Below are 23,902 nucleotides of genomic sequence, written 5' to 3'. Positions count from 1 at the left end.
CCCTTTATCAGGACAAAGGAGTCCTGACGAAGGGTCTCGGCCTGAAGCGTCGACTGTACTTCTCCCTATAGATGCTGCCTGCCCTGCTGTGTTCCACCAGCGTTTTGTGTGTGTTGTTAGCTTAATGTACTTACTTTTGTGTAAATTATATGAAAACCCTAGGGTATCAAAATGAATTCCTTCAGTGACTCATCTCCCGATCCTTATTGTTTCTGATTTCATTGCAAGTGCTTCACCACTTTAATTTGTTTCTAACAGTGGTAAGACACACACTTATTATATGCTTTCTCTCATTGCAACACCTCAATGAATTATTTTCATCAGTGGTTAACAACCATGACATGATTAGTGCAAGTTCACCAGGAGCTAATTGTAATTAGTTACTGATAAATGTTTAGGATGTGTTATGCATGTCATGTGTAATCTGTAGTGGTTGTAAAAATTCTTTTTTTTCTTTTATTATGTGGTATGCACACTGGCAATCTTAATGGAGACACTTGCTGACTTTTAAATCTACTATCACCTTGTGAGTCATTGTGTTAAAGAACAAGAATCTGGGGAACATTGTGAGTTGATGCATAAACTCAGAATTAGTTGACAATAACATTACATGTAATGCCAAGCGTTAGTGCTGCTTAAATAACCCAGTATCTGGGAGCCAGCTACTGGTCCTGGGTCGAAAGCTACAACATGATTTCTATGTGCTGTGAACAGATGAATTTATTACATAGATGTGGCACTCCAAGTGCAAATTAAACTGGAGCTATAAAGTTGGGTTTACTGTTTCATGGTGGAAGAACTCCCGAGTTGTGTTCTGACAACATCTCATTGCTGCTTCCCTCCTGGTAAAATCCCAATAAAATCTGCAAGTGGGAAGTTGTTTGAAGATTGTCATTTGAAGGTTGTCATTTGGCCCATCATGTCTGTAACAAATCAATGAAAATACTGTGAGATCCACTGATTGGGGAGTATAGACAGGCTTTTTCCACTAACGTTCAGTGAGCCTAGAACTATAGGTCACAGGTTAAGGGTGAAAGATGAAAAGTTTAAGGAGAACCCGAGGGAGAACTTCTTCACTTAGAAAGTGGTGCAAGCATACTTTGAGCTTCCTTTGGAAGTGCATTCAATAGCAGCATTTCAAAGAAATTTGGATTAAGTGCATAGATGGAAGGGGTATGGAGGACAATGATCCAGGTGCAGGTTGATGGTACTAGGCACAATAATAGTTCAGCATGGACTCGATGGGCCGAAGGGCCTGTTTCAGAGCTGTGATGCTCTGTGACTTACTAAAAGTAACCTTTTAAATGAATGGAACAGTGCTGAATACACCCATTGTGGCTGGCGTACATCTGGGACTTGGATGTGCAATGTTTCCAGAACCTCAGCTCAGTGTTTTATACAATGTGGCATAAACATTCTGCAATTCCAGACTGAAGTCTGTGGCTGTAGAAGCCTAGAGTTTGTATTGCATAGACAGCAGCTTGTTAGCAGTTCTGTGCACTAACCCGCAGCATCTTTTACCCACCATGGCCATGGACAGCACCGGAGGTCATGATTTGGCCCAGTCTTCTGCTCCACTCTTAACTCAGTGAATATCCTCTGGCAAGTGGAATCGAGTTCAAGTTCATAGTCATTCAACTATACACATGTATACAGCTAAACAAAATCGTTCCTCTGGAGCCAAAGTACAAAACACAGTACATATAGTCACACAGAGCACATATCATTATCATTATAGTCACACAGTGCACATATAGTTTTACATCACCACCTATCAGATCCCTTGTAGTCTCTCCACTGATTTTTAACTTGCCCTGTGGGATTTATCGAACAAGTTTAGGACAGGACAACTATTGTTCTTCATGGCATCTGCACACAGATGTAACAAAACATAAATTACATCACATATTTTGACTGTCCATGTAAACCAGAGAAAAATACTGTAACTCTGATGGTATTGTCACCTTCCTTTAAACATCATTCCTGTAAGCCAAAGCATAATCCACCCAATTATCCATTACTTGGGAATCTATCCAAAAGAATCACGGAGAGTAAATTCAGCTGAACATTTTTTCTCCAAGAATAACCTACTGCTAATCCTGTGACATCTGTTGTCTACCACTGCTGCTCAGACTTTTAATATTCAGTTATGGGACGTTGGTGCCGCTGACGAGTCTGTCATTTATTGACCATCACCAGTTGCCCTGGAGAAGTTAGTGTTGAGTCTTCTTGTCAGAACTGAGCTGCTCGATGGGCCATTTCAGCACTCGTGTTGATGTGGTTTGGTCTCGCATATAAGACAAGCACATGACGGGCGTCTTAAAAAAGCAGATGGATTTTTTGTGACAGTTTTGAGGTTTCATGGGCAGATTATTTTTGTTATGATTCCAGATCATTATGCCAAATTTAAATTCCCCATCTGTCAGGTTGGGATTTGTACTCCTGCCTTTGGACAATTACTCTTGCCCTCTGGATAACTTAAAAATCGTAATTTTATAATTAAGCCGTAATGATTGCTCATTGTAAATGCCACGTAAACCGGCCAGTTAAAGTAGATATAAAGGAATAAGTATGTTCAGTTGTTCAGGCTTCTTCCCCCTCCCCCCCCCCCCCACTTCCTTTCCAGTCCCAATGAAGGGTCTCGGCCCAAAATGCCAACTGTTTATTCATTTCCATAGATACTGTCTGACCTGCTGAGTCCCTCTGAAATTATGTGTGTGTTGCTCTGGATTTCCAGCACCTGCAGAATCTCTTCTATTCAGTTGTTCTGAAGAAGGGTCTCAGCTCTTCTTCAGAACAATTGAAGAGGCGATTTTCTCATGTCACTTGTTCTATGATACTTTTGAGATCTATGCATCAAATAAGAGTAAAGTTTACTTTTATTTCAACTTAAAAGTATGATTTAGTTAACAGCCTGTGCCCTGATGTGACTACCTTGGTAGTGTAGGGGTTTATTCCCACTACACTGAGTGTCTAGCATAATGCCCCATCCCGCCAATCTCTTGATCCATTTTGGATCCTAATCTGACCAATTATCTATCTGCTTAACCAGATCTTGCTTTTCTCTAAGTCTTTGCTCAATCAGGAATAAATCCAGTTCCTCCTTGAATACCAGAAGTGAAGCAACTTGTACACCACCCAGTGACAATCAATAGTAAATAACAGGCCCATGCTAAGGCAACCTGAGTTACTTGTTTTGACGTGTCAGTCCATGGCCTTCTCTACTGCCATGATGAGGCCTCTCTCAGGTGAAGGTGCAACAGCTCATATTCCATCTGGGTAGCCTCCAACCTGATGGCATAAACATCCATTTCTCTAACTTCCGGTAACTTCTCCCCCTCCCCCTTCCATCTTCTTTTATTCCCCAGTCTTGCCCCACCTTACCTCTTCTTTTCTCACCTGCCTATCGCCTCCCACTTGCTGCCCCTCCTCCTTCCCATTCCCCATGATCCATTCTCCTCTCATAACTATAGAACCATAGAACATTACATCACAGAAACAGGCCTTTTGGCCATTCTTGGCTGTGCCGAACCATTTTTCTGCCTAGTCCCACTGAGCTGCACCTGGGCCATATCCCTCCAAACCCCTCTCATCCATATACCTGTCCAAGTTTTTCTTAAATGCCAAAAGTGAGCCTGCATCCACCACTTCCTCTCCTATCAGATTCCTTCTTCTCCAGCCCTTTATCTTTTCCACCTGTCACCTCCTAGGTTCTTACTTCATTACCCTCCTCCCCCACCCACCTGGCTTCACCTATCACCTTCCAGCTTGTGCCCCCTCGCCTCCACCCTGCTTCTTATTCTGCTTCCCTCCCACTTCATTTCCAGTCCTGATGAAGGGTCTCAACTGGAAACAACTATTTATGCAGATAGTTTAGAGGAATGGGCAAAGAAGTGGCAAATGAAATACAATGTTGGAAAGTGTATGTCCATGCACTTTGGTGGAAGAAATAAACAGGCAGACTATTATTTAGATGGGGGGAGAATTCAAAATGCAGAGATGCAAAGGAACTTGGAAGTCCTTGTGCAAGATACCCTAAAGGTTAACCTCCAGGTTGAGTCGGTTGTGAAGAAAGCGAATGCAATGTTGGCATTCATTTCTAGAGGTATAGAATATGAGAGCAGGGATGTGATGTTGAGGCTCTTTAAGGCACTTGTGAGACCAGACTTGGGGTGTTATGTGCAGTTTTGGGCTCCTTATTTTAGAAAGGATATACTGACATTAGAGAGGGTTCAGAGAAGGTTCATAAGAATGATTCCAGGAATGAAAGGGTTACTGTATGAGGAAAGTCTGGCAGCTCTTGGGCTGTACTCCCTGGAGTTCAGGAGAATGAAGGGGTATCTCATAGAAACATTCTGAATGTTAAAAGGCCTGAAAAGATTAGATATGGCAAGTTATTTCCCTTGGTAGGGGATTCTAGGACAAAAGGACATAACTTCAGGGTTGAAGACGTCCACTTAGAACTGAGATGCAGAGAAATTACTTTAGTCAGAGGGCGGTGAATCTGTGGAATTTGTTGCCATGAGCGGCTGTGGAGGCCAAGTCATTGGGTGTATTTAAGTCAGAGATAGACTCTTGATTAGCCAGGGCATCAGAGGGTATGGGGTGAAAGCAGGGGAGTGGGGATGACTGGAAGAATTGAATCAGTCCATGATTGAATGGTGGAGCTGACTCGATGGGCCAAATGGCCTACTTCTGCTCCTATATCTTATGGTCTTATGGTCTTAGCCGCTGGACCTACGGAGTTCCTCCAGCATTTTGTCTGTGTTGCTCTGAGTTACGTGTTATGATGACTACCAGTCATTTTGTTCTCGTCCACACCTATCTCAATATCCTGCCTTTTGATCCAGAATTTGTGGAGAAGAAGGAATCTGATAGGAGAGGAGAGTAGACAGTAGGAGAAAAGGAAGGAGGAGGAGGGGACACAACAGGAAGGAATAGTCAGGTGAGAAGGGGTAAAAATCAGATTCCCTTAATATGTGAGCTAAATCTCATGCATTTGCTTGCAGACCATGTGGAGTTACTAATTTATTTTCTTTCATAATATAGTGAACACACATAGAATAAGTGAGGTCAACATTGTATTAGATATAAAAAAAGTAATGCACCTACATTATTTCTTCATATTAGCAAATAATTTTACCAGTCTCTGCTTCACGATCCCTGGGCTACATTCTCACCGATCAGTGCTTTATAGCTTTTTTCCCACTGCAACAAACAGATTGTCCCCAGGACCTGTCAGGAAGAGAATAAACAAAAACTTCTCAGAAGAGCAGGAGTGAAATGTTTCTGTGCTCCAGAGACCAGCCTCTAGGTTGCCTGAATCCTGGGGAGACCAGTTTCCAAGAGGCATATTTACTACTCTCTATCTGATTTTAGATTCACATGAAGCACGGAGTTGCCCTGAGCTGTTAACCAAGTTTTAACTAAACATCTTAATTAATTTGTATTTTGATCAGCTCGATGGGGAAAATGAGCATTGAACCATGAAATACTGTATGCCAAGTGCCTTTGAGCAAAATCTCTTTTTAACCAGAATTTAAACTTTATTTAACAGAGAGAATTAATAGTGACCCTTTCTGTAAGGGTTTAATGTAAGAAAAATTTAACTGCACATTCTAAGAGATTGACCAGAGCTGACAACGTGTCCATTGACGAATGATTTTTTTTTACTTCAATTAGTTTATTGTTCTTTGTATTTGTGGTACAGATTGCCCATGGTGTAGGGAACCTGGGTGCCTTTCTTGCCATTCCTTTGCAGGTTGTATTTCTCCATCGTACCAATAACCTTGGTAAATTAAATAATTTTGGAGCAATTTCACTTTAATTTGCTGTAACTGAATGCAGAGCAACAATCTGATACCAAATGTACCTGCTCTTATACTCAGTTGTATCTTGCAACGTTGCTTTTGGATCTCAGATGGAGATACCGCTTCGCTGCTCTATACAAAGTTGTACAAGTCATTGATGAGGCTGCATGTGGAATGATGTGTTCGGTTTACATCACCCTGCTATAGGAATGATGCCCTTAAGCTGGAAAGGGTGCAGAAGAGATACACGAGGGCATTGCCAGGATTCGAGGAGCTCTGTTATGGAAAGAGGCTGACCAGGTCAGGATTTTATTCATTGCAAGGGAGAATGAGGTGTGACCTTTTAGAGAAGAGTACAGATAGCATGAATTTGCACAAGCTTTTCCCCCAGCGTTGAAGAATCAAGAACTAGAGGGCATACTGTAGAATTAGGGTGAGAGGGAAGACAGGTAATAAGAACCTCAGGGGCTATATTTTCACCCAGAGAGTGGTCAGTATATGGAAAGAGCTGCCAGAGGTAGTGGTTGAGGCAGATACATTGACAAGATTTAAATAAACTTGAACAGGTCTGTGGATGGAAAAGTTTGAGAGAGATATGAGCCAAAAACAGGCAAATGGGGCTAATTTATAAACACAAGTTCAGTGAGACCCTCTCTCACTGCTCCTTGCTGTGGTCTCTGCTGCTGAGTTCAGTGGGACTAATTGAGGTGAGAATTTGGGCAGCATGGAGCAGCTGAGCTCTGTCAGGAGGAACCTGTTTCTGTGCAGAATGACTCCAGGACTCAAAGCCTTTGATTTGTTGCTGCAACACTCGGGCCTAGCAAGATTTCCAAATCAAAAATGGTGTCGTTTCCTTTAGCTGTTGGGTGTTTCTGTTTACAAGATAAGTTTCAGACATAAAGCTACAAACGAAACATCAATTATTGAAAATAGCTGACTCCCAAATCACAGCAGTGGCTGGTACAATGTTTCAAAAATACCACCGCAAGGTCTACATAGTTCACCTACATTTGGATGGGAAACTGCTTCCATTCTTGATGTTGATGCTTTTCTGAAATACAGGTGAACTGCCGGAAACAAATAGGAACACAAATGCAGAAACACAAGAGATTCTGCAGATGCTGTAAACCTAGAGAGGCACACACTTAGGAATAAACAGTGGATGTGATGGGCTGAGACGCTTCATCAGGACTGGAAAGGAAGAGGAAGGAAGCCAGAATAAGAAGGTGTGGGAAGGACAAAGAGAACAAACTGATAGGAGATGGGTGAAATCAAATGAGGGGGAAGGTGGGTGGATATGGGAAAGGGTTAAAGTGAAAACCTAGGAGGTGATAAGTGAAAAAGAAGGAATTTGCTAGGAGAGGGGAGTGGATCATGGGAGAAAGGGAGGGGAGAGGAGCACTAGAAGGTGATGAACAGGTGAGATGGAAGCCAGAATGGGGAATAAAAAGAGAGAGAAAGGGGAGGGGGAAGAAATTACCACAAGAAATCACTGTTCATGCATCTCACTGTAAAACTGCACGCTTACCCAAAATTTCTGGAGTCAGATTGTAATGCAATGAATCTTCCTGACTGTGTCTGGTGATTCAGAAAGGAGCCCCCAGACGTTCAGAGTGGAGCAAGGCCTAAACTCAGTCTGACAAACTCAGGGGTGAGACTCTGGGGTGCTTGTCACCAAGCCACACTGCTGAACTGCATCTGGCCCAGACTCAAGAGTTCACAGAGTCACTGAACATTTACAACACAGTAAGGTCATCATGCCTGTGCTGTATGATAGAATTATTCAACTTAATCCCACCTTCGGGCACTGGGTCCATTAACACTGCAGGTCACAGCACTTCAAATACGCATGAAAATACTGTTTAAGTATGAGCAGGGTTTCATCCCCTCCATCCCTTTAGGCCCTGAGTAACAAACTGAAACCTTCAGAATAAGGTGAATTATTATCACACTTTAATGTTTTTATTTATTTTTCATTTTATATTTATTTTAAATCAGATTTTATTAGATTTTACTTTCGTTAGTCCCGATGAAGGGCCTCGGCCCAAACTGTCAACCATTTCTGCCCCTCCAGAGATGCTGCCTGACTTTCTGAGTTTGTATGTGTCTTGCTCAAGATTTTCTGCATCTGCAGAACCTCTTAGAAACATAGAAAATAGGTGCAGGAGTAGGCCCTTCGGCCCTTCGAGCCTGCACCGCCATTCAGTAGGATCATAGCTGATCATCCAACTCAGAACCCTGTACCTGCTTTCTCTCCATACCCCCTGATCCCTTTAGCCACAAGGGTCATATCTAACTTCCTCTTAAATATAGCCAATGAACTGGCCTCAACTGTTTCCTGTGGCAGAGAATTCCACAGATTCACCACTCTCTGTGTGAAGAGGTTTTTCCTCATCTCGGTCCTAAAAGGCTTCCCCTTTATCCTTAAACTGTGACCCCTCATTCTGGACTTCCCCGACATTGGAAACAATCTTCCTGCATCTAGCCTGTCCAATCCCTTTAGAATTTTATACGTTTCAATAAGATCCCCCCTCAATCTTCTAATTTCCAGTGAGTATAAGCCTAGTCGATCCAGTCTTTCTTCGTATGAAAGTCTTGCCATCCCAGGAATCAATCTGGTGAACCTTCTCTGTACTCCTTCTATGGCAAGAATGTCTTTCCTCAGATTAGGGGACCAAAACTGCACACAATATTCTAGGTGCGGTCTCACCAAGGCCTTGTACAACTGCAGTAGAACCTCCCTGCTCCTATACTCAAATCCTCTTGTATTTAGGTTTTATTAATTTATTTGAAGCATCTCAAATATGTTCATATTTAACAGAAAGCTCTTTTTCTCTGGAGAAAAAGACCATAAGACATGGAGCAGAATTAGGCCATTTGCTCCATTGATTTTGCTCTGCAATTCTATCATGGCTAATTTATTGTCCCTCTCAAACCCATTCTCCTGTCTTCCTGCCCCACCCTCCCACCACCACCATCCCCCTACCCTTTGATACCCTTACTAACCCTGATTTTGCCTGCTGTCACTGGTTGCTCAGAGGCCAGAACTTGAACAGTAGAGGCCTTAGGCACTGAGGTCCAGCAAGTATAAGCAACTGGCAAACCCGATCCAGTGTAATCCATGACTTTCTCTGTGTCTAGCCCCAATTTATAGCATCAGTGTTCAGCAACTTGAGTATTTCATCTCCTGCTAAAAAAAGTCTAAAGATTGCAGCTTGTAGAAGATAAAAAGACCAAATTTCAAGTGTTGAATATAAACATGACCATTCATATAAAGCTGTCAACATCACTGAATCATAAACAGACAGCTATATCTCTTGTGAGTTGACCTCCATAACCTGTGAGCTATTAATTTGTTTTGACCTATAAGCAGAGTATTGCATTGTTCCTTCTACTATCTTCTGATCAAATTAAACAAAAAACTTATCTCAGCTCTTACTGGGTCTTTGCAGTTGCTCTGTTTAGAACATAGAACGCAGAACAGTCAGCACAGCTGTAGATCCTTCAGTCCATGATTTGTGCTGAATTGATTAAAGCTAATATTGCCTAATTAAACTATTTCCTTCTACTGTCTGTAAGATATAGGATCAGAATTAGGCAATTTGGCCCATTGAGTCTGCTCTGCCTTTACATCATAGCTGATCTATTATCCCTCTCAACCCCATTCTCCCCATAACTTCCAATATCCTTACGAATCAAGAACCTATCAACCTCCACTTTAAATATATCCAATGACTTGGCTTCCACAGCCGTCTGTGGTAATGAATACAACAGATTCACCATCCACTGGCTAAAGAAATTTCTCCTCATCATCTGTGTTCTAAAAGGCCATCTCGTATTCAGAGATTGTGCCCTCTGGTCCTCCACTCCTCCACCACATGAAACATCGTCTCCATGCCCGCTCTGTCTAGGCCTTTCAATATTCGATAGGTTTTAATGAAATCACCCTCCCTCACTCTTCTGAATAGTGAGAGTAGAAGCCCAGAGCCATCAAATGCTCCTCATATATTAAATCTTTCATTCTCGTGAACCTTCACTGGATGTGCTCCAGTGCAGGCAAATTTTTTGTTAGATAGACTGCCCAAATTGTACCCCACTAACCCAAATCCAAGAACTTCTGTGCTACAGATACTTCCAGGTTTACATAGATGCACATCATCTGTATGCTCAGTAGCAACACAAGCCACTGAGCACCTTACTATTAAACATTGGACTTGTTGGCAGGGGTTGTTTATGCTTATGTGATGTGTGATTTCTGCTGACAGGAGCTGAATGACAGTGGTAATTTTCATAATAATAACTTCACTGGAGTTTTTCTTTCAAGGACAACAAGCAGTTTTCATTAAAGTATTGTCTTGTATCCCTGCGGGCGGAGGGCGGGAGGGCAGGAGAGAGGGAGAGAGAAATACCTCACAGGAAGGAGCCATGCGGAGTAGTACCCAGTGCTTGGAGTTTATTTCGCCTGATGTGACCTGGTAGTGGTGAAGAGGAGCCACGATAGCATTGCGGTTATTGCAGCACTATTACAGCTCGGAGTACGGAGTTCAAATCCAGTGCCTTCTGTAAGGAGTTTGTACATTCTCCCCTTGACTGCGTGGGTTTCCTCCTGGTGCCCCAGTTTTCTCCCACAGTCCAAAGATGTATGGGTTCGTAGGTTAATTGGTCAATGTAGATTGCCCTGTGATTAGGTTAGGGTTAAGCCGGTGGGTTGCTGAGCAACGTGGCTATTGGGCTGGGAGGGCCTGTTTGGCATTGTTTCTGAAAATGAAAAGAAACAAGGTTTAAGACTTGCGACTGCAGTGCCTCTGTGGCTACCAAGCACTGGTCATTAACAAAGATAGCATTAACCTTGGATATGTTGACCCTCCCCTCCACCACCTTGTGCTCAGGTAACAACGTTCAGCAAAGAAGAGGAAAAACTTAGAGAGGAACTTATAATGGACATCTCATTAGTTGGGGTCCATATACAAATAAGTCCAAGCTTATAGGTACTTAAAGCTAGCTCTCCTTTGTAGCTAATTAACAAACACTTTTTCTTCATTTAGAAACTGTAACTATTTGATAAGCTGCTGCTCCATATTGAAAGTATTACCTACAATATGTGTTCTCTTTTCTTGTGTCTTTTGTACTCTCCTGTTTACCAATTTCTCATTCATTATTAGTTAAACCTGGCAAATTGCTCCCTTTGGTTTCATTCAGTCAGGAAAAAAACACTGGAGCCAACATCCCAATGATAACTGAGTTGGGTAAGCAGCCCCTTTCTCTTCTTACACAGCCTCACCTCACTCCATAGCTCTTCTTTTCATTTGGTTGAGGGGGATTTTTCTCCACTGTTGCTCTTTTTCTTTTGCTAGCTGTGATTGATGTTCGCTGCCTTGGCTATGTCCTTTTAATTTCGCGCCCAACAGTTAATATTATTTTCACAGAGCGTCTCTTGTTCCCTTTGCCCTTTGTCCTTGCTGTTATCTTCCCATAGTATTGTGTCTTGCAGTTTGCTGTAGCATCTTCATTGGCCTCTGTCATGCTGACTGACGGTTCTTTCTAAAGCTCTTCTCAGAAGTCTGAGAAAAGGGAAATAGACTTCAGAACAAATTCTTTATTTCTACTACATTTACTCTCTGAAGTCAAAGTTCGGGGGCTGTAACACAGAGAGTAACTTCCAGTTGCTTATCACTGTGCATGGAGTTGTTAAATAAATGAGTGCAAAGTTTTGACATTGCAGTCTTTTAAATCTACTAGTAATTGTCAAGAGCTCTTGACCCTCGCTGGTTCGGTCAGTGTGTGCTGACATATTGTCTTTCCTCCCCCAGTGAATGACTCCAACGTTCAATTCTTGGACCAAGATGATGACGATGATCCAGATACCGAGTTGTACCTGACGCAGCCATTTGCATGTGGGACCGCATTTGCTGTCAGTGTGTTAGACTCACTAATGAGTGCGGTACGTAAAATTAAACCAATGTGGTTTCACATCCCTTCCACGATTAGTTTTTACACTGCCTCTATCTGATAAGTATGGTTTGTTTCAAAATAGATACTTCTTTGCAAGTCAGTCGTTGATGATCTATCAACCTGTCCAAGCCAGAGCTTAGCAGGATTTGGCTAAGCCTTTGGGAATTTGCATGCTCATTTTTTTCAATAAGGTGTGCTGATTTACACTTAGTGCCCACATTATTAGGTACAGAAGTGGAACCCAGTGTGGTCTTCTGCTGCTGTAGCCCACTCACTTCAATGTTGGCGTGTTCTGCAATCAGAGATGCTCTTCTGCACACCACTGGTGTAATGATTGATTATTTGAGTTACTGTCACCTTCCTGTCAGCTTCAACCAGTCTGGCCATTCTCCTCTGACCTCTCTCATTAACAAGGCATTTTTGCACACAGAACTGCCACTCACTGGATGGTTTTTGTTTTTCACAGCATTCTCTGCAAACTCTAGAGAATGTTGTGTGAAAATACCAGGAGATCAGCAGTTTCTGAAATACTCAAATCACCCTGTCTGGCATCAGCGATCATTCCATGGTCAATGACACTTAGGTCATATTTCTTCCCCATTCCAATGCTTGTTCTGAGCAACAATGGAACCTTTTGGTGTATGTCTGCATGCTTTTATGCAACGAGTTGCTGCCACATAATTAGCTGATTAGATATTTGCATTAATGAGCTGTTTACTTAATAAACTGGCTATTGAGTATAATTCAAGGTTTCAGAGTAGTTGCAGTGCGATCACTGGAGTCAAGTGTGATGTTCTCCAAAGTGGTTATTCCTTATTGAAGAATTCCTGTCCATGACTTCACTTAACGTGGAAAGGCTGATGCATAGGCAGTTACCACACGGAACTTGACTGAGCGGAGTCAGGGTCCAGTGGCTTGGTGTGCAAGATAACTAAGGAAAACTCTTGCATGACAAATTTGTTGGATGTTTTTGAAGAAATGACAAACAGAATAGACAAAGGAGAATTGGTAGATATTGATTTTCAGAAGGCCTTTGACAAGGTGTCACACATGAGACTGATTAACAAGATATGAGCCCATGGTATTATAGGGAAGATACTAGCATGGGTAGAGCATTGGCTGATTGGCAAGAGGCAAGGTTAGAGAAAGTAAAGAAATTAAAGAAGGACTTAGATTTAGAAGTGGCGGATGGAATACAGAGTTGGGAATTGTATGGTCCTACACTTTGGAAGAAGAAATAAAAGGGTAGACTATTTTCTAAATGGAGAGAAAATTCAAAAATCTGAGATGCAAAGGGACTTGGGATTCCTTGTGCAGGATTCCCCAAAGGATAATTTGCAGGTAGAGTCAGTGGAAGGCAAATATGATGTTGGCATCCATTTCAAGAGGAAGAGAATATAAAGGCAAGGATGTAATGTCGAGGCTTTATAAAGCACTGGTGAGATCTCACTTGGAGTACTGCAAACAGTTTTGGGCCCCTTACCTAAGAAAGGGTGTGCTTTCATAGGAAAGGGTTCAGAGGAGGTTCACAAAAATTATTCCAGGATTGAAAGGCTTATCATATGAAGAGTGTTTGGTTGGTCTGGACCTGTAGTCACTGAAATTCAGAAGAATGAGATTTGACCTGATTGAAACCTATAGAGTATTGAAGGCCCTCAGTAGAGTGGATGTTTTCTACAGTGGGGCAGTGTAGGACCAGAAACACAGCCTCTGAATAAGGGTGTCCTTTCAGAACAGAGACGAAGAGGAATTTCTTTAGCCAGAGAGTGGTGAATCTGTGGAATTCATTGCCACAGGCGGCTTTGGATGCCAAGTCACTGGGTATATTTAAGGCAGATGTTGATAGATTCTTGATTAGACACAGTGTGAAGAGATACAGGGAGAAGGCAAGAAATTGGGATTGAGAGGGAAAATGTATCAGCCGTGATTAAATGGCAGAGCAGAAGCAATGTACCAAATGGCCTATAATCTTATAAGATTATATATCTTATAATTTTATGACCGGAGACCTTTCACTGCCATTGCCTTCCTCTGCTTTCACTCCCATTGTGATGTGTTATCATCTTCTGCCAGCTCCACCATTGAGGTATAGGTTGGATCGCTCTTCGGTTGGAACCTCCCCCTTACTAACATGGATGACCCTACAAGGAGCTAAGCTCTTGGGATCTCAGGAACGCAGAAGGCTCTCTACCATGACAATGTGCTGTAAAGGAAGGGTGCCAGAGTAATTTCAAACTACAGCATGCATTCAGTGGTCACTTTATTAGATACATCTGTTCACCTGCTCATTAATGCAAATATCTAATCGGCCAATCATGTGGCAGCAACTCAATGCATAAAAGCATGCAGACATGGTCAAGTGGTTCAGCTGCTGTTCAGACCAAACATCAGAATGGGGGGAAGGCATGTGATCCAAGTGGCTTTGACCATGGAATGATGTCAGTGCCAGATGGGATGGTTTGAGTATCTCAGAAACTGCTGAACTCCTAGAGATTCACAACATTCTCCAGAGCTCACACAGAATGATGCAAAAAAACATCCAGTGAGTAGCGGTTCTGTGGGTGAAGACACCAAGTAAATGAGAGATCAGAAGAGAATGATCAGACTGGTTCAAGCTGACAGGAAGATGACAGGAAGTAGCCACCCATTACAACAGTGGTGTGCAGAAGAGCATCACTGAATGCACCATACGTCAAACCTTGAGAGGGATGGGTTACTGCAGCAAAAGACCGCATATATACAGAAATACGCTCAGTGGCCATTTTATTGGGTACTTGCTATACCTGAAAAAGTCGCCACTGAGTGTATATCTGGGACTGAACTTTCCATTAGTTCCGAAGTAATTTTTTTTTTGAGCTGCACATCCTTTCAAAAGACAATAGCAGTGAAGTTACCCTTTTAAGCACAATGCACAAGTAGCACTTACAGATAATTACCTACTCAGGTTGATTTGGGATCAGACAAGGTTTAGATTCCTTCTTGGCCTTGTACTGGAGAACTGGAACTCTGCTTAGAGGCATTCAGACAGCAGTTAAATTTTAACAATATTTGATGGTATTGTTACATTAAAACATAGAGAATAAAGATTTATTTAAGTTCCCTGCCAGTCTCTTCAGAAACATTTAGATTCCCCCTTACGTGCTGACAGCTGCACACAGGGAAGTTGCTGAGACGGTGAAGCAGTGTTAAGAGTTCAGCTCCTCAAGGTGGTTTCTTACTGCTTGTATTAATTCTGCAGGAGAATCATAGTTTGCATTTTGAATCAGTTTGAAGCAAAGGTTCATTCAAATGATGTTCCTCAACTGGCCCATTAGGACTAGACGGCTTGCTGTAAAGAGTGCTGGTGTGAAGTTCTGTGGTGGTTTCAAACTGTGATAAGTACCTGCAGGATCGATCGGCTGAGATCCCTGCCAGTAACAGAACCTGTATTTTTAAGGGTGGCTCTTGTTTTGTCAAAATAAAGCACCGTATAAGAAAGCTGGGGTTATTTTGAAAGCGATCAAAAGCTTTCAAAGCATCTCTTCAAAATAATAATAGCCAACCACAGTTAAAGCGGTTGGTGATTTTTATTGAATGGGTTGCAGAAATAATGGAATTCAGTTAGCTAAGTGCTCCAGAGTAGCTGCAATGTAATGCCTAGAAGACTCACCTTTGACAGCCAGTCCTCTCAATGTGTCAGAACAAGGCCTGGACTTGCTGTGTGTTAAATATTTCACTCAGCAGTCCTTCCCAGCATGCATGGAGCACTAAACAACAACAGCCACTACTTGCATTGAAGTAACACCCTTTAACTCATTAACAGAATTCAGAAGAACGAGCAATCCTTTGACACTAAGCCGAGTCATCAGTATTAAGTTCTCATTAGCATAAATTTCTCAGTGCTATGTATTTATTCATTTTTTATATATGTGCACGGTTTGTCTTCTTTTACACATTGGTTGTTTGTCAGTCTTTGTGTGTAGTTTTTCATCGATTCTATTGTATTTCTTTGGTCTACTGTAAGAGAGAAAATAAATCTCAAGTAGGTGTATGGTGACACATACAGTACGTGCTTTGATAATAAATTTACTTTGAACTTTGAAGTTAGGAGGCTTGTCCAAATAGATCAGTAAATGAAGGGAGTTTGGGGGAAAGAAGGAAGAGGGAAAGGTAGGAGGTAGTGTAATAATTTGAGGTGAAGATTGAAAATTGCTTCCAAGAAATGTGGTGATCTACACTAAAAGGTATTCTTGTTCTATGCTCCAGAGTCCTAGTTTTTATTTAGTTTATCAATATTAACCTGAGAAACAAAAGCCATCTCTGATGCCTTTATCTTTGTTTTTAAACTTAGCTATTCCAATGTTATAGCTTGTCTCTCATCCTCTTCCTGTTTGAGTTTATCGAGATCTCTACCCTAAACTGAATCAGATCCTTTTTACCGTGGACTGTCAACCTACATTTGCATTGAATCCATGTGCACTCCTTCCCCTCAGGAAGGCATCATCTATCACTGGGAAACCTCATGATGCAGCATATATTTTTGTCTTATCATTAGCATCAGGGAGGAGGCACAGTAGCCTGAGGACACTCACTCAATGATTTTTGAACAGCTTCTTCCCCTCTGCCATGAGATTTCTGATCAGACCATCAACCCTTGACTACCACCTGACTATTTTGACCGCTTTTTGCTATAATTTTAACTTTTATGACTTGCAATGTTCTGCAACCACAACAGATGTCATAACATACTGTATGTCAGTGACAATAAACCTGATTCTAATTCTGAAATCCTTCCTTCAACTTGGGCTTCATCTCTCCAGCCTCATGTCTTTCCTTCCGATTCAGATTATTCACTCACCTGATTGTTTTATCCCCTTAAGTCTTGAATTGCTGCTCTTAACCGCCTTCTCTGTCCTAAAACCTACCTCTCTGACCAAGTGTTGCTTTTCAAATATGCACTCCCTGCAACTCTAAATGGTTTATAATTGCCACATGTACCAAAAAGCATGAAAAGCATTTCTTGCATGCATCCTGACAGATTATTTTGAGTACAAGTACATCGAGGTAGAACAAAGGAGGAACTTCTTTACTCAGAGAGTGGTCGCCGTGTGGAACAAGCTTCCAGTAGAAATGGTAGAGGCAGGTTCGATATTGTCATTTATAAATAAATTGGATACGTAAATGGACAGGAAAGGAATGGAGGGTTATGGACTGAGTGCAGGTCAGTGGGACTGGGTGTGAGTAAGCGTTCGGCACAGACTAGAAGGGCCGAGATGGCCTGTTTCCGTGCTGTAATTGTTATATGTTATATTAAAGGGGAAAATAAACACACATTACAGAACATAGTGCTACAGTTATAGTGAAAGTGTAGTGCAGGTGGACAAATAAAGTGTTAGGAAGATTGAGAAATGAACAGTGCATTTTTATCGTACAAGAGGACTGTCAAAGAGTCTTCCAGTAGTGAGATAGAAACTCTCCTTGAGCCATATTTTCAAGCTTTTGTATCTTCTGCCCAATGGAAAGGGAGAGACGAGAGAATGACCAAGATAGACGTGCTCTTTGATTATAATGGCCACTTTCCCAAGGCAGCAGGAAATGTAGACTGAGTCATTTGAAGGGAGACAGTTCTGCAATTCAGTAATGGAAGATTACTGAGGTTAAATTGCTGTGTCTGTGCCAATTGTTTGGTTGCCAGTAGCATGAGGGGAAAGTGGGGACAAAATATTAAATATGGCATTCTGAGAAATTGACTGTAATGGAGTCAGAATCATATTTAATATCATTGGTATATGTCATGAAATGTGTAAATTTTGCAGCAGCAGTACACGACAAATATAGAAAAAAACTGAATTGCAGTGAGTATATATGTATATTAAATAGTTAATTTAAGTAAGTAGTGCAAAAACAAAAGTTTTTAAAAGTATTGAGGTAGTGTTCATAGTTTCAATGCCCATTTAGAAATTAGATGGCAGAGAGGAAGAAGCTGTTCCTGAATTGCTGAGTGTGTGCCTTCAGGCTTCTGTACATCCTTCTTCCTAGTGGTAACAATGAGAAGAGGGCATGGTCTGGGTGGTGGGGATCCTTAATCATGGACAGTGCCTTCCCGAGGCATTGCTCCTTGAAGGTGGCTTGAGGCTAGTATCCATCTGACGAGTAGTGATGCAGCCAGTTGGAACGCTCTCCATCGTACGTCTGTAGAAGTGACTTTTCTTTAATCTTTGTCACAGCTTCAGATCAGGGAGGTTCGGGCGCTCTGCAGTCAGCAGAACAGATATGGTTCCACTTTCGTTAAACATCAGTGTAAACACAGCTGACAAATTGTGAAGTATGGTCCCATAATTCTAACACTAGGGACAGATGTTAGTGTATCCAGTATATGAGCACAGGGGCTCCAAACTGCTGTGGAAGCACACAGAGAGATCTGTAATTTGTGAACCTGGTACAGAATTGCTCAGAGTGTGCTCATCAGAGGGTTTTAATCCCTTGTACAGCAAAGTTGAACTAGTTCCAATGTGCTTTCCTTCTGAGATTTGCAATTTATTTAGAGATACGGCACTTACAGGCCCTTCCAACACAAGAAGCCCATGCTGTCCAATTACACCATGTGATTAATTAATTACCCTACTAACCAGTACGTCTTCAGAAATTTGGGGAGGTGGGGGCAAGGAGGGACAGGAGCACCCAGAAGAAACCCACGTGATCACAGGGCAAACACCTTACAGAGAGTGGTGGGAAGGGAACCTGAATCTCTGGCGCTGTAATAGTGTTTAGATAACTGCTATGCTACCGTGCCGCCCTTAAATCACTTGATGCAAGAAACGTGAAGTAATCTAATGTACCAGGCAGCGACAAGTAAAAAAAAAATCAGCAACTCATTGCTGGCACCAGATGCAAATTTAAGTTGAATCCAACTTGCACTAATATAGCAAAAGTTTATAAATGGATCTGTCAGATTGATTAGACAGTCCGATTTGGTGCGGCATCAGCAAAGTGAAGTTTCTGTCAACACACGTTTCACAAACGTTGCCATCAAATGGAGCTGTGCTGAGCACATCAGATGACTTAACAAGGTCGCTGCAGCGTCTAGCTCCCCGAGTGACAATCCTCAAGCAGTACTGGGGCTTGTGGGTACTGCTCTGGCACCGTGTGCCCTCCATTGTGTGACGTCGTCTACGAGTTGCCAGCGAGGAGGAGATGAATTTCTGGGCATTGAAACACTCCATTACTCTGATGTCTCAATTTGGCTTCTATCGTGGTTTTGAAAAGCGGTTAGAACAAAACATCATTCAGACAGCATTTCACATTGAACAAAGGTGTTGATGGTTTAATAGACAACTCTCATCCATCATTCTGGCTGACAGTGTTGTCAGAATCGCAGATAGCTGCCACATGTTAGAGCTGAGCTGGCTTCACTTGTAGCAGTGGCTGTGTGATTCACTTATAGTCACTGTCCAATCCCTGGAGCTGCATATGCTGCTTGCATTCGCCATGTTTCTCGGTATCCATTCCTGATATAGCAAAAAGTGACCCAGCACTTATACGCTACTGTAAAGGTTACAGATTATTGATGGAACTCTTTGGCTAAAGCTGGACAGAGATTTGACACTTTTTAAAATTCAATTTTCAGTGTCATGAGCAAGGCTAGTATTTAGCTTTTCTTGTTATACGTACATTAAAACATCAATTTGTGCAGTGTTTAAGTCAAATCAAATCAGCAAGGATTGTGGTGGGAGCAGGCACGTTTCCAGCACCAACATGGCATGCCCACAATTTACTAACCCCAACCATACGTATTTGTAAAGTGTGAGGAAATCGGAGTACCCTGAGGGAGAACGTACAAACTTCTTACAGCAGAGGCAGGAATTAACCCCTAATCAGTAATCATTGGCATGTACTGTAAAGCAATTATGCTACAGTGCCACCTCATATTTATTGTCCCTCATTAAAGGTTGTCATCTTAATGCCCATACTCGCTATGGGAGTTATGTCATTTAGCTCCTTATGTTTGGTTGCTTGCCGTGGAACATCTCTCAGTAGTCCACTCTCTAATAGTGGTTGGTGCCATTCCACTGCCCCGGGTTCAATTCCAGTGCTCTCTGTCAGGAGTTTGTACATTCTCCCATGACCACAAGGTTTTCCTCGGGGTGCTTCACATTCCAGTGACATACGGGTTAGGGTCAATAAGTTGTGGGTATGCTATGTTAGTGCCAGAAGCATAGCAACATTTGCAGGCTGCCCTCATCACGTCCATGGATTCCGCGGCCCGTTGATGCAAAGCACGCATTTAATTGGATGTACATGTGGCAAGCAAAGCTAATCTTTCTCTTTTCCCTGCCTGTCTACCTGACCTTCTCTTAAATGTTGCTATTGTGTCTATTTCTTCCACCTCCCCCCGGCAGTGCATTCCAGGCACCTACTGCTCTCTGCATTAAAAATCAACTTACCTCATAAATCTCCTTTAAGCTTTTCCCTCGCACCTTAAAGGCATCCCCTCTAGTATTTGACATTTGCTCCCTCGGACTCTCGACTCTATCTATGCCCCTCATAATTTTGTATATTTCTATTCGTTCAAGGAACCTTAAATATATCATATTGACATTAAGCAAATACTTCTAAGCCTGGTTGTTTACCTGACAGCATGGAATAGTTATCGATGCTGGCAAGCTATCATCTTGAAGGAGCCTGCACTTAATAAACCCTGCTTCCCTGCACACTCGAGTGTTTTAAACAAGACCACCTGGGATTTTCTCCTCATCATGCATTTATTTTTTAAGGAAATCAAAATGTTTAATTGATACATACTTAAGCCTGATTTCTGTCAGTTCCTGTCGTGAGGATGGAGGATGTGATCGCAGGAGAGGACAGTCAGAGTATACTTGTGGCGATGTGCAGCGACATTCTCGACATAACGGCCGCTCCCAAATGAATCGGTGATGGGGAAAAAAGGCACTCTAGCTTGCATGAGCTTTAAACCTGTCTAGAATCCTCTAGTTCTGTATCTTCCCCAGCCTCATATAGGTTGTGAAGTTAACACTGAGAGAGGGAGACTTTGCATCGCCACTAACACCAATTATAGAGGGAATTAATCATTGCAATTTCTGCCCTTTAGAACAAAACTGACCTGAATTTGTGTGTTGAGGAAAAGATATATAGTGAAAGGACCTAATGGGACATACAACTAAAACAGAGTAATTGGAGTCTGCTGTCTTTTCACTTCCAAGATAAAACATGTGAAGTGACAGGCCGCTAGTTTTAACTGCACAAAGTCCTCCAAAAGCGTAATTTGAATTTCTTCAGTGATGACTTTAATAGTGCTCATTTAAAGAGTTTGTTTTATCTCCACAGACATACTTCAACGACAATATCCTGACTCTGATACGGACATTAGTGACGGGGGGAGCCACGCCGGAGCTGGAGTCGATGCTTGCTGAAGAAAACGCCTTGCGTGGTGGCTACAGCACCCCGCAGACGCTGGCAAACAGGGACAGGTGTCGGGTGGCACAGCTGGCTCTGTACGATGGCCCCTTCGCGGACCTTGGGGTAAGGTGGATCTGTTGGCTTGCTTGCTGTGCCATTCCAACCTTAACATTTCTACACTGAAGAACAAAAGGTGCCATTGCAACATTGAAAGGCATCTGGATAGGCACCTGGGTAGGAAAGCAGTAGCGAGATACAGTCCTAATGTGGGTAGGTAGGATTAATAGGCGTGTAAACACACACAAAGTGCTGGAGGAACTCAGCAGGTGAGGCAGCATTTATGGAGAGGAATATACAGTCAATGTTTCGGGCTGAGACCCTTCATCAGGATTGGGCATCAGAGACAGCAGGGGCAAGTTGGGCTGAGCGGCCCATTTCTCCACGATTCTAGATACACAATACTCTACCCAACTCTACAGACCTCTGTCACACCTTAACAGGTACACGAGACTATACCAGAAAACAAAGCGTACTTCAGGTAAGTGTGAGGAATTGCAGTTTGGAAAGTCAAACCAGGGTAGGACTTTCACAGTGAGCGATGGGACTCTGGGGAGTGTTGCAGAACAAAGGGATCTATGAGTATAAGTACATGGCTCTCTGCACATGGTGTCATAGGTAAACAAGGTGGTGAAAACATTTAGCACATTGACCTTCTTTAGTCAAGACACCTTGTAAAGAAGTTGGGATGTTATGTTGCAAACAAGTGAAAATCTGCAGATGCTGAAAATCTGAGCAACACACACAATTTTTCCATACACAGAGTGGTATGTATATGGAATGAACTGCCAGAGAAAATTGTTGAGGCAGGTAGAATAACAAATTTTAAAAGACATCGGAACAGGTAAATCGATAAGAAAGATTAAGAGGGTTATGGGCCAAATGCCAGTAAATGGGACTACTTGGTTAGTGTGAATGAGTTGGGCCAGATGACCAGTTTCTCTGCTGTATGACTCAATGAGGGGAAAAGCAATAAAAAGGTAATTGATGTGCAGAGTAGCAGATGTGATTCAGAACAAAAAATGCTGCAAATATAGACAATGTAATATATGTAATCTCCAACTGCTTTACTTTTCTACAGTGTAGCAGGGTGTGCCTCCTGAATTGATTACAACCCATTAATTACCACCATGTTTGATTGGTTCTTGAACACGGTGCTCTTTAGTGGACATTCTGACCTGGGAATCTCAGAAAGGGAAGGAGACTGGGAAAAGTCAGACAGCTACCCCTAACAGATCAGGAAAACTAGCAGCCTCGCTCAGCCAAGCCAAGATGCTGGGGTTCTGAGAGAATTGGTTGTACATGACTTGTCACCTTCCCAATCAGAGAAGAGTACCTAGAACAAGAATTAAGTAAATATCCCTCCAGCTTCATAGAATAACCGTCTTGTCTAGGATTGAATCCAATAATATGATGAACCTTTATGTAAACACTATCTCTGCAGATGTGAGAAATCCACAGCAACACACACAAAATGTTAGAGAGACTCAGCAGGTCAGGCAACATCTACGGAAAGGAATAAACAGTTGACATTTTGGTGATGAAGGGACTCGGCCCGAAAGGTTGATTGTTTATTCTCCTCCATAGATGCTGTCTGACCTGTTGAGATCATCCAGCATTTTGTGTGTGAACTTTTTTTGTACCACTTCCATGGCAAATATATTTTCACTTAGTTAAGGAGATCAAAATGTACACAGGATTTCAAATGCTTGCCTGACCAAAACACTACTCAGTTGTGTCAAACTTAAGACATTTGTGTATGTATTGTGTAGCAATATACATGTATTCCTTGCACATTATAGGGAGGATATATTAGAAGGCATAATTTTGAGCTATAGATGGTTACCACTTTAATAGGTCAGACATAGTACATCAGAACTGTGGTATATTTACTCAGCCATTGTCTGGTGTACAGAGATTGCATGACAGTAAACAATATCTTGAGTCTAGTCCTGAGTGGATGTTGAATTTGCGAATGCAAAATGACAGGTTTCTCTGAGCTGCAAACTATGGGCAAATCTGTCCGATGCTGGCCCCCTGTTTATTGGCCCACATTCAATGTTTGGTTGGATGTGGACCTTTGCAAGGATGGGAAAGCCTTTGCCTATGGTGTCCCATCAGTGAAACTCTCTGCATCTACCTTTTTCCGTGCTCTCTGAGTCCGAGTGTGAGGATGCTGACTCCAAGCACAGGGAAGGCTAGCACTCATGATGAAGTTGGAAGGATTGGAACCTCCATACCAGGTGCTGATGCAACCAGTCAGAATGTCCTCCACGATGCATCTATAGAAATTTGCTAGAGTCTTTGGTGACATACCAAATCTTCTCAAACTCAAAACAAAATATAGCTACTGACGTGCCTTTTTTGTAATTACTGTCTATAACTTTCTTCTGATGACCATGAGTTATAGGTAGCAAGTCCAGGACAAAAGAGGGACAAGATGTAAAGAACAGATTGTTTAAAATGTCCTCTTTGAGGAGTGCTGCCAAATATCTTGAGGGCACCTCAGAATGAGAAACAGGTTTATTATCACTGACATAAATTTTAAAAGTTGTTGTTTTACAGCAGCAGTACAGACCAAAACATAAAAATTACTATAAATCACAATAATAAATATATATAAACTAAATAAGTAGTGCAAAAAGAGAGCAAAGTATTCAGGTAGTGTTCATGGGTTCATAGGTTGT

General features: G+C 42.1%; 1 protein-coding gene and 1 long non-coding RNA gene across 7 annotated transcripts in view; one reads left to right on the top strand and one right to left on the bottom strand.

Moving 5' to 3' along the window:
- kcnma1a (potassium large conductance calcium-activated channel, subfamily M, alpha member 1a) overlaps window positions 1-23,902 on the top strand; it is a 924,908-nt gene that overhangs the window by 859,544 nt on the left and 41,462 nt on the right. For 3 of the 6 annotated variants that reach the window (XM_059946552.1, XM_059946549.1, XM_059946550.1), the window contains 3 exons: window positions 10,973-11,056; window positions 11,621-11,751; window positions 21,087-21,281. In XM_059946552.1, the coding sequence (XP_059802535.1) occupies window positions 10,973-11,056; window positions 11,621-11,751; window positions 21,087-21,281 (410 nt within the window). The remainder of the gene's footprint in view (window positions 1-10,972; window positions 11,057-11,620; window positions 11,752-21,086; window positions 21,282-23,902) is intronic. The other 3 variants (XM_059946553.1, XM_059946551.1, XM_059946554.1) reach the window with 1 other exon arrangement.
- On the bottom strand, window positions 84-15,469 carry LOC132379056 (uncharacterized). Its single transcript, XR_009507279.1, has 6 exons — window positions 15,412-15,469; window positions 11,092-11,371; window positions 10,220-10,568; window positions 5,113-5,235; window positions 1,526-1,674; window positions 84-923 (listed from the first exon to the last, which is right to left on the bottom strand). It is a non-coding gene; the product is annotated as an uncharacterized LOC132379056 (long non-coding RNA).

This window comes from Hypanus sabinus, chromosome 21 (genome assembly GCF_030144855.1).
Source record: "Hypanus sabinus isolate sHypSab1 chromosome 21, sHypSab1.hap1, whole genome shotgun sequence".
NCBI classification, from domain to species: domain Eukaryota; kingdom Metazoa; phylum Chordata; class Chondrichthyes; order Myliobatiformes; family Dasyatidae; genus Hypanus; species Hypanus sabinus.
The sequence above is the reverse complement of the archived record's forward strand: the minus strand, read 5'-3'. Positions and strand labels throughout refer to the sequence as shown.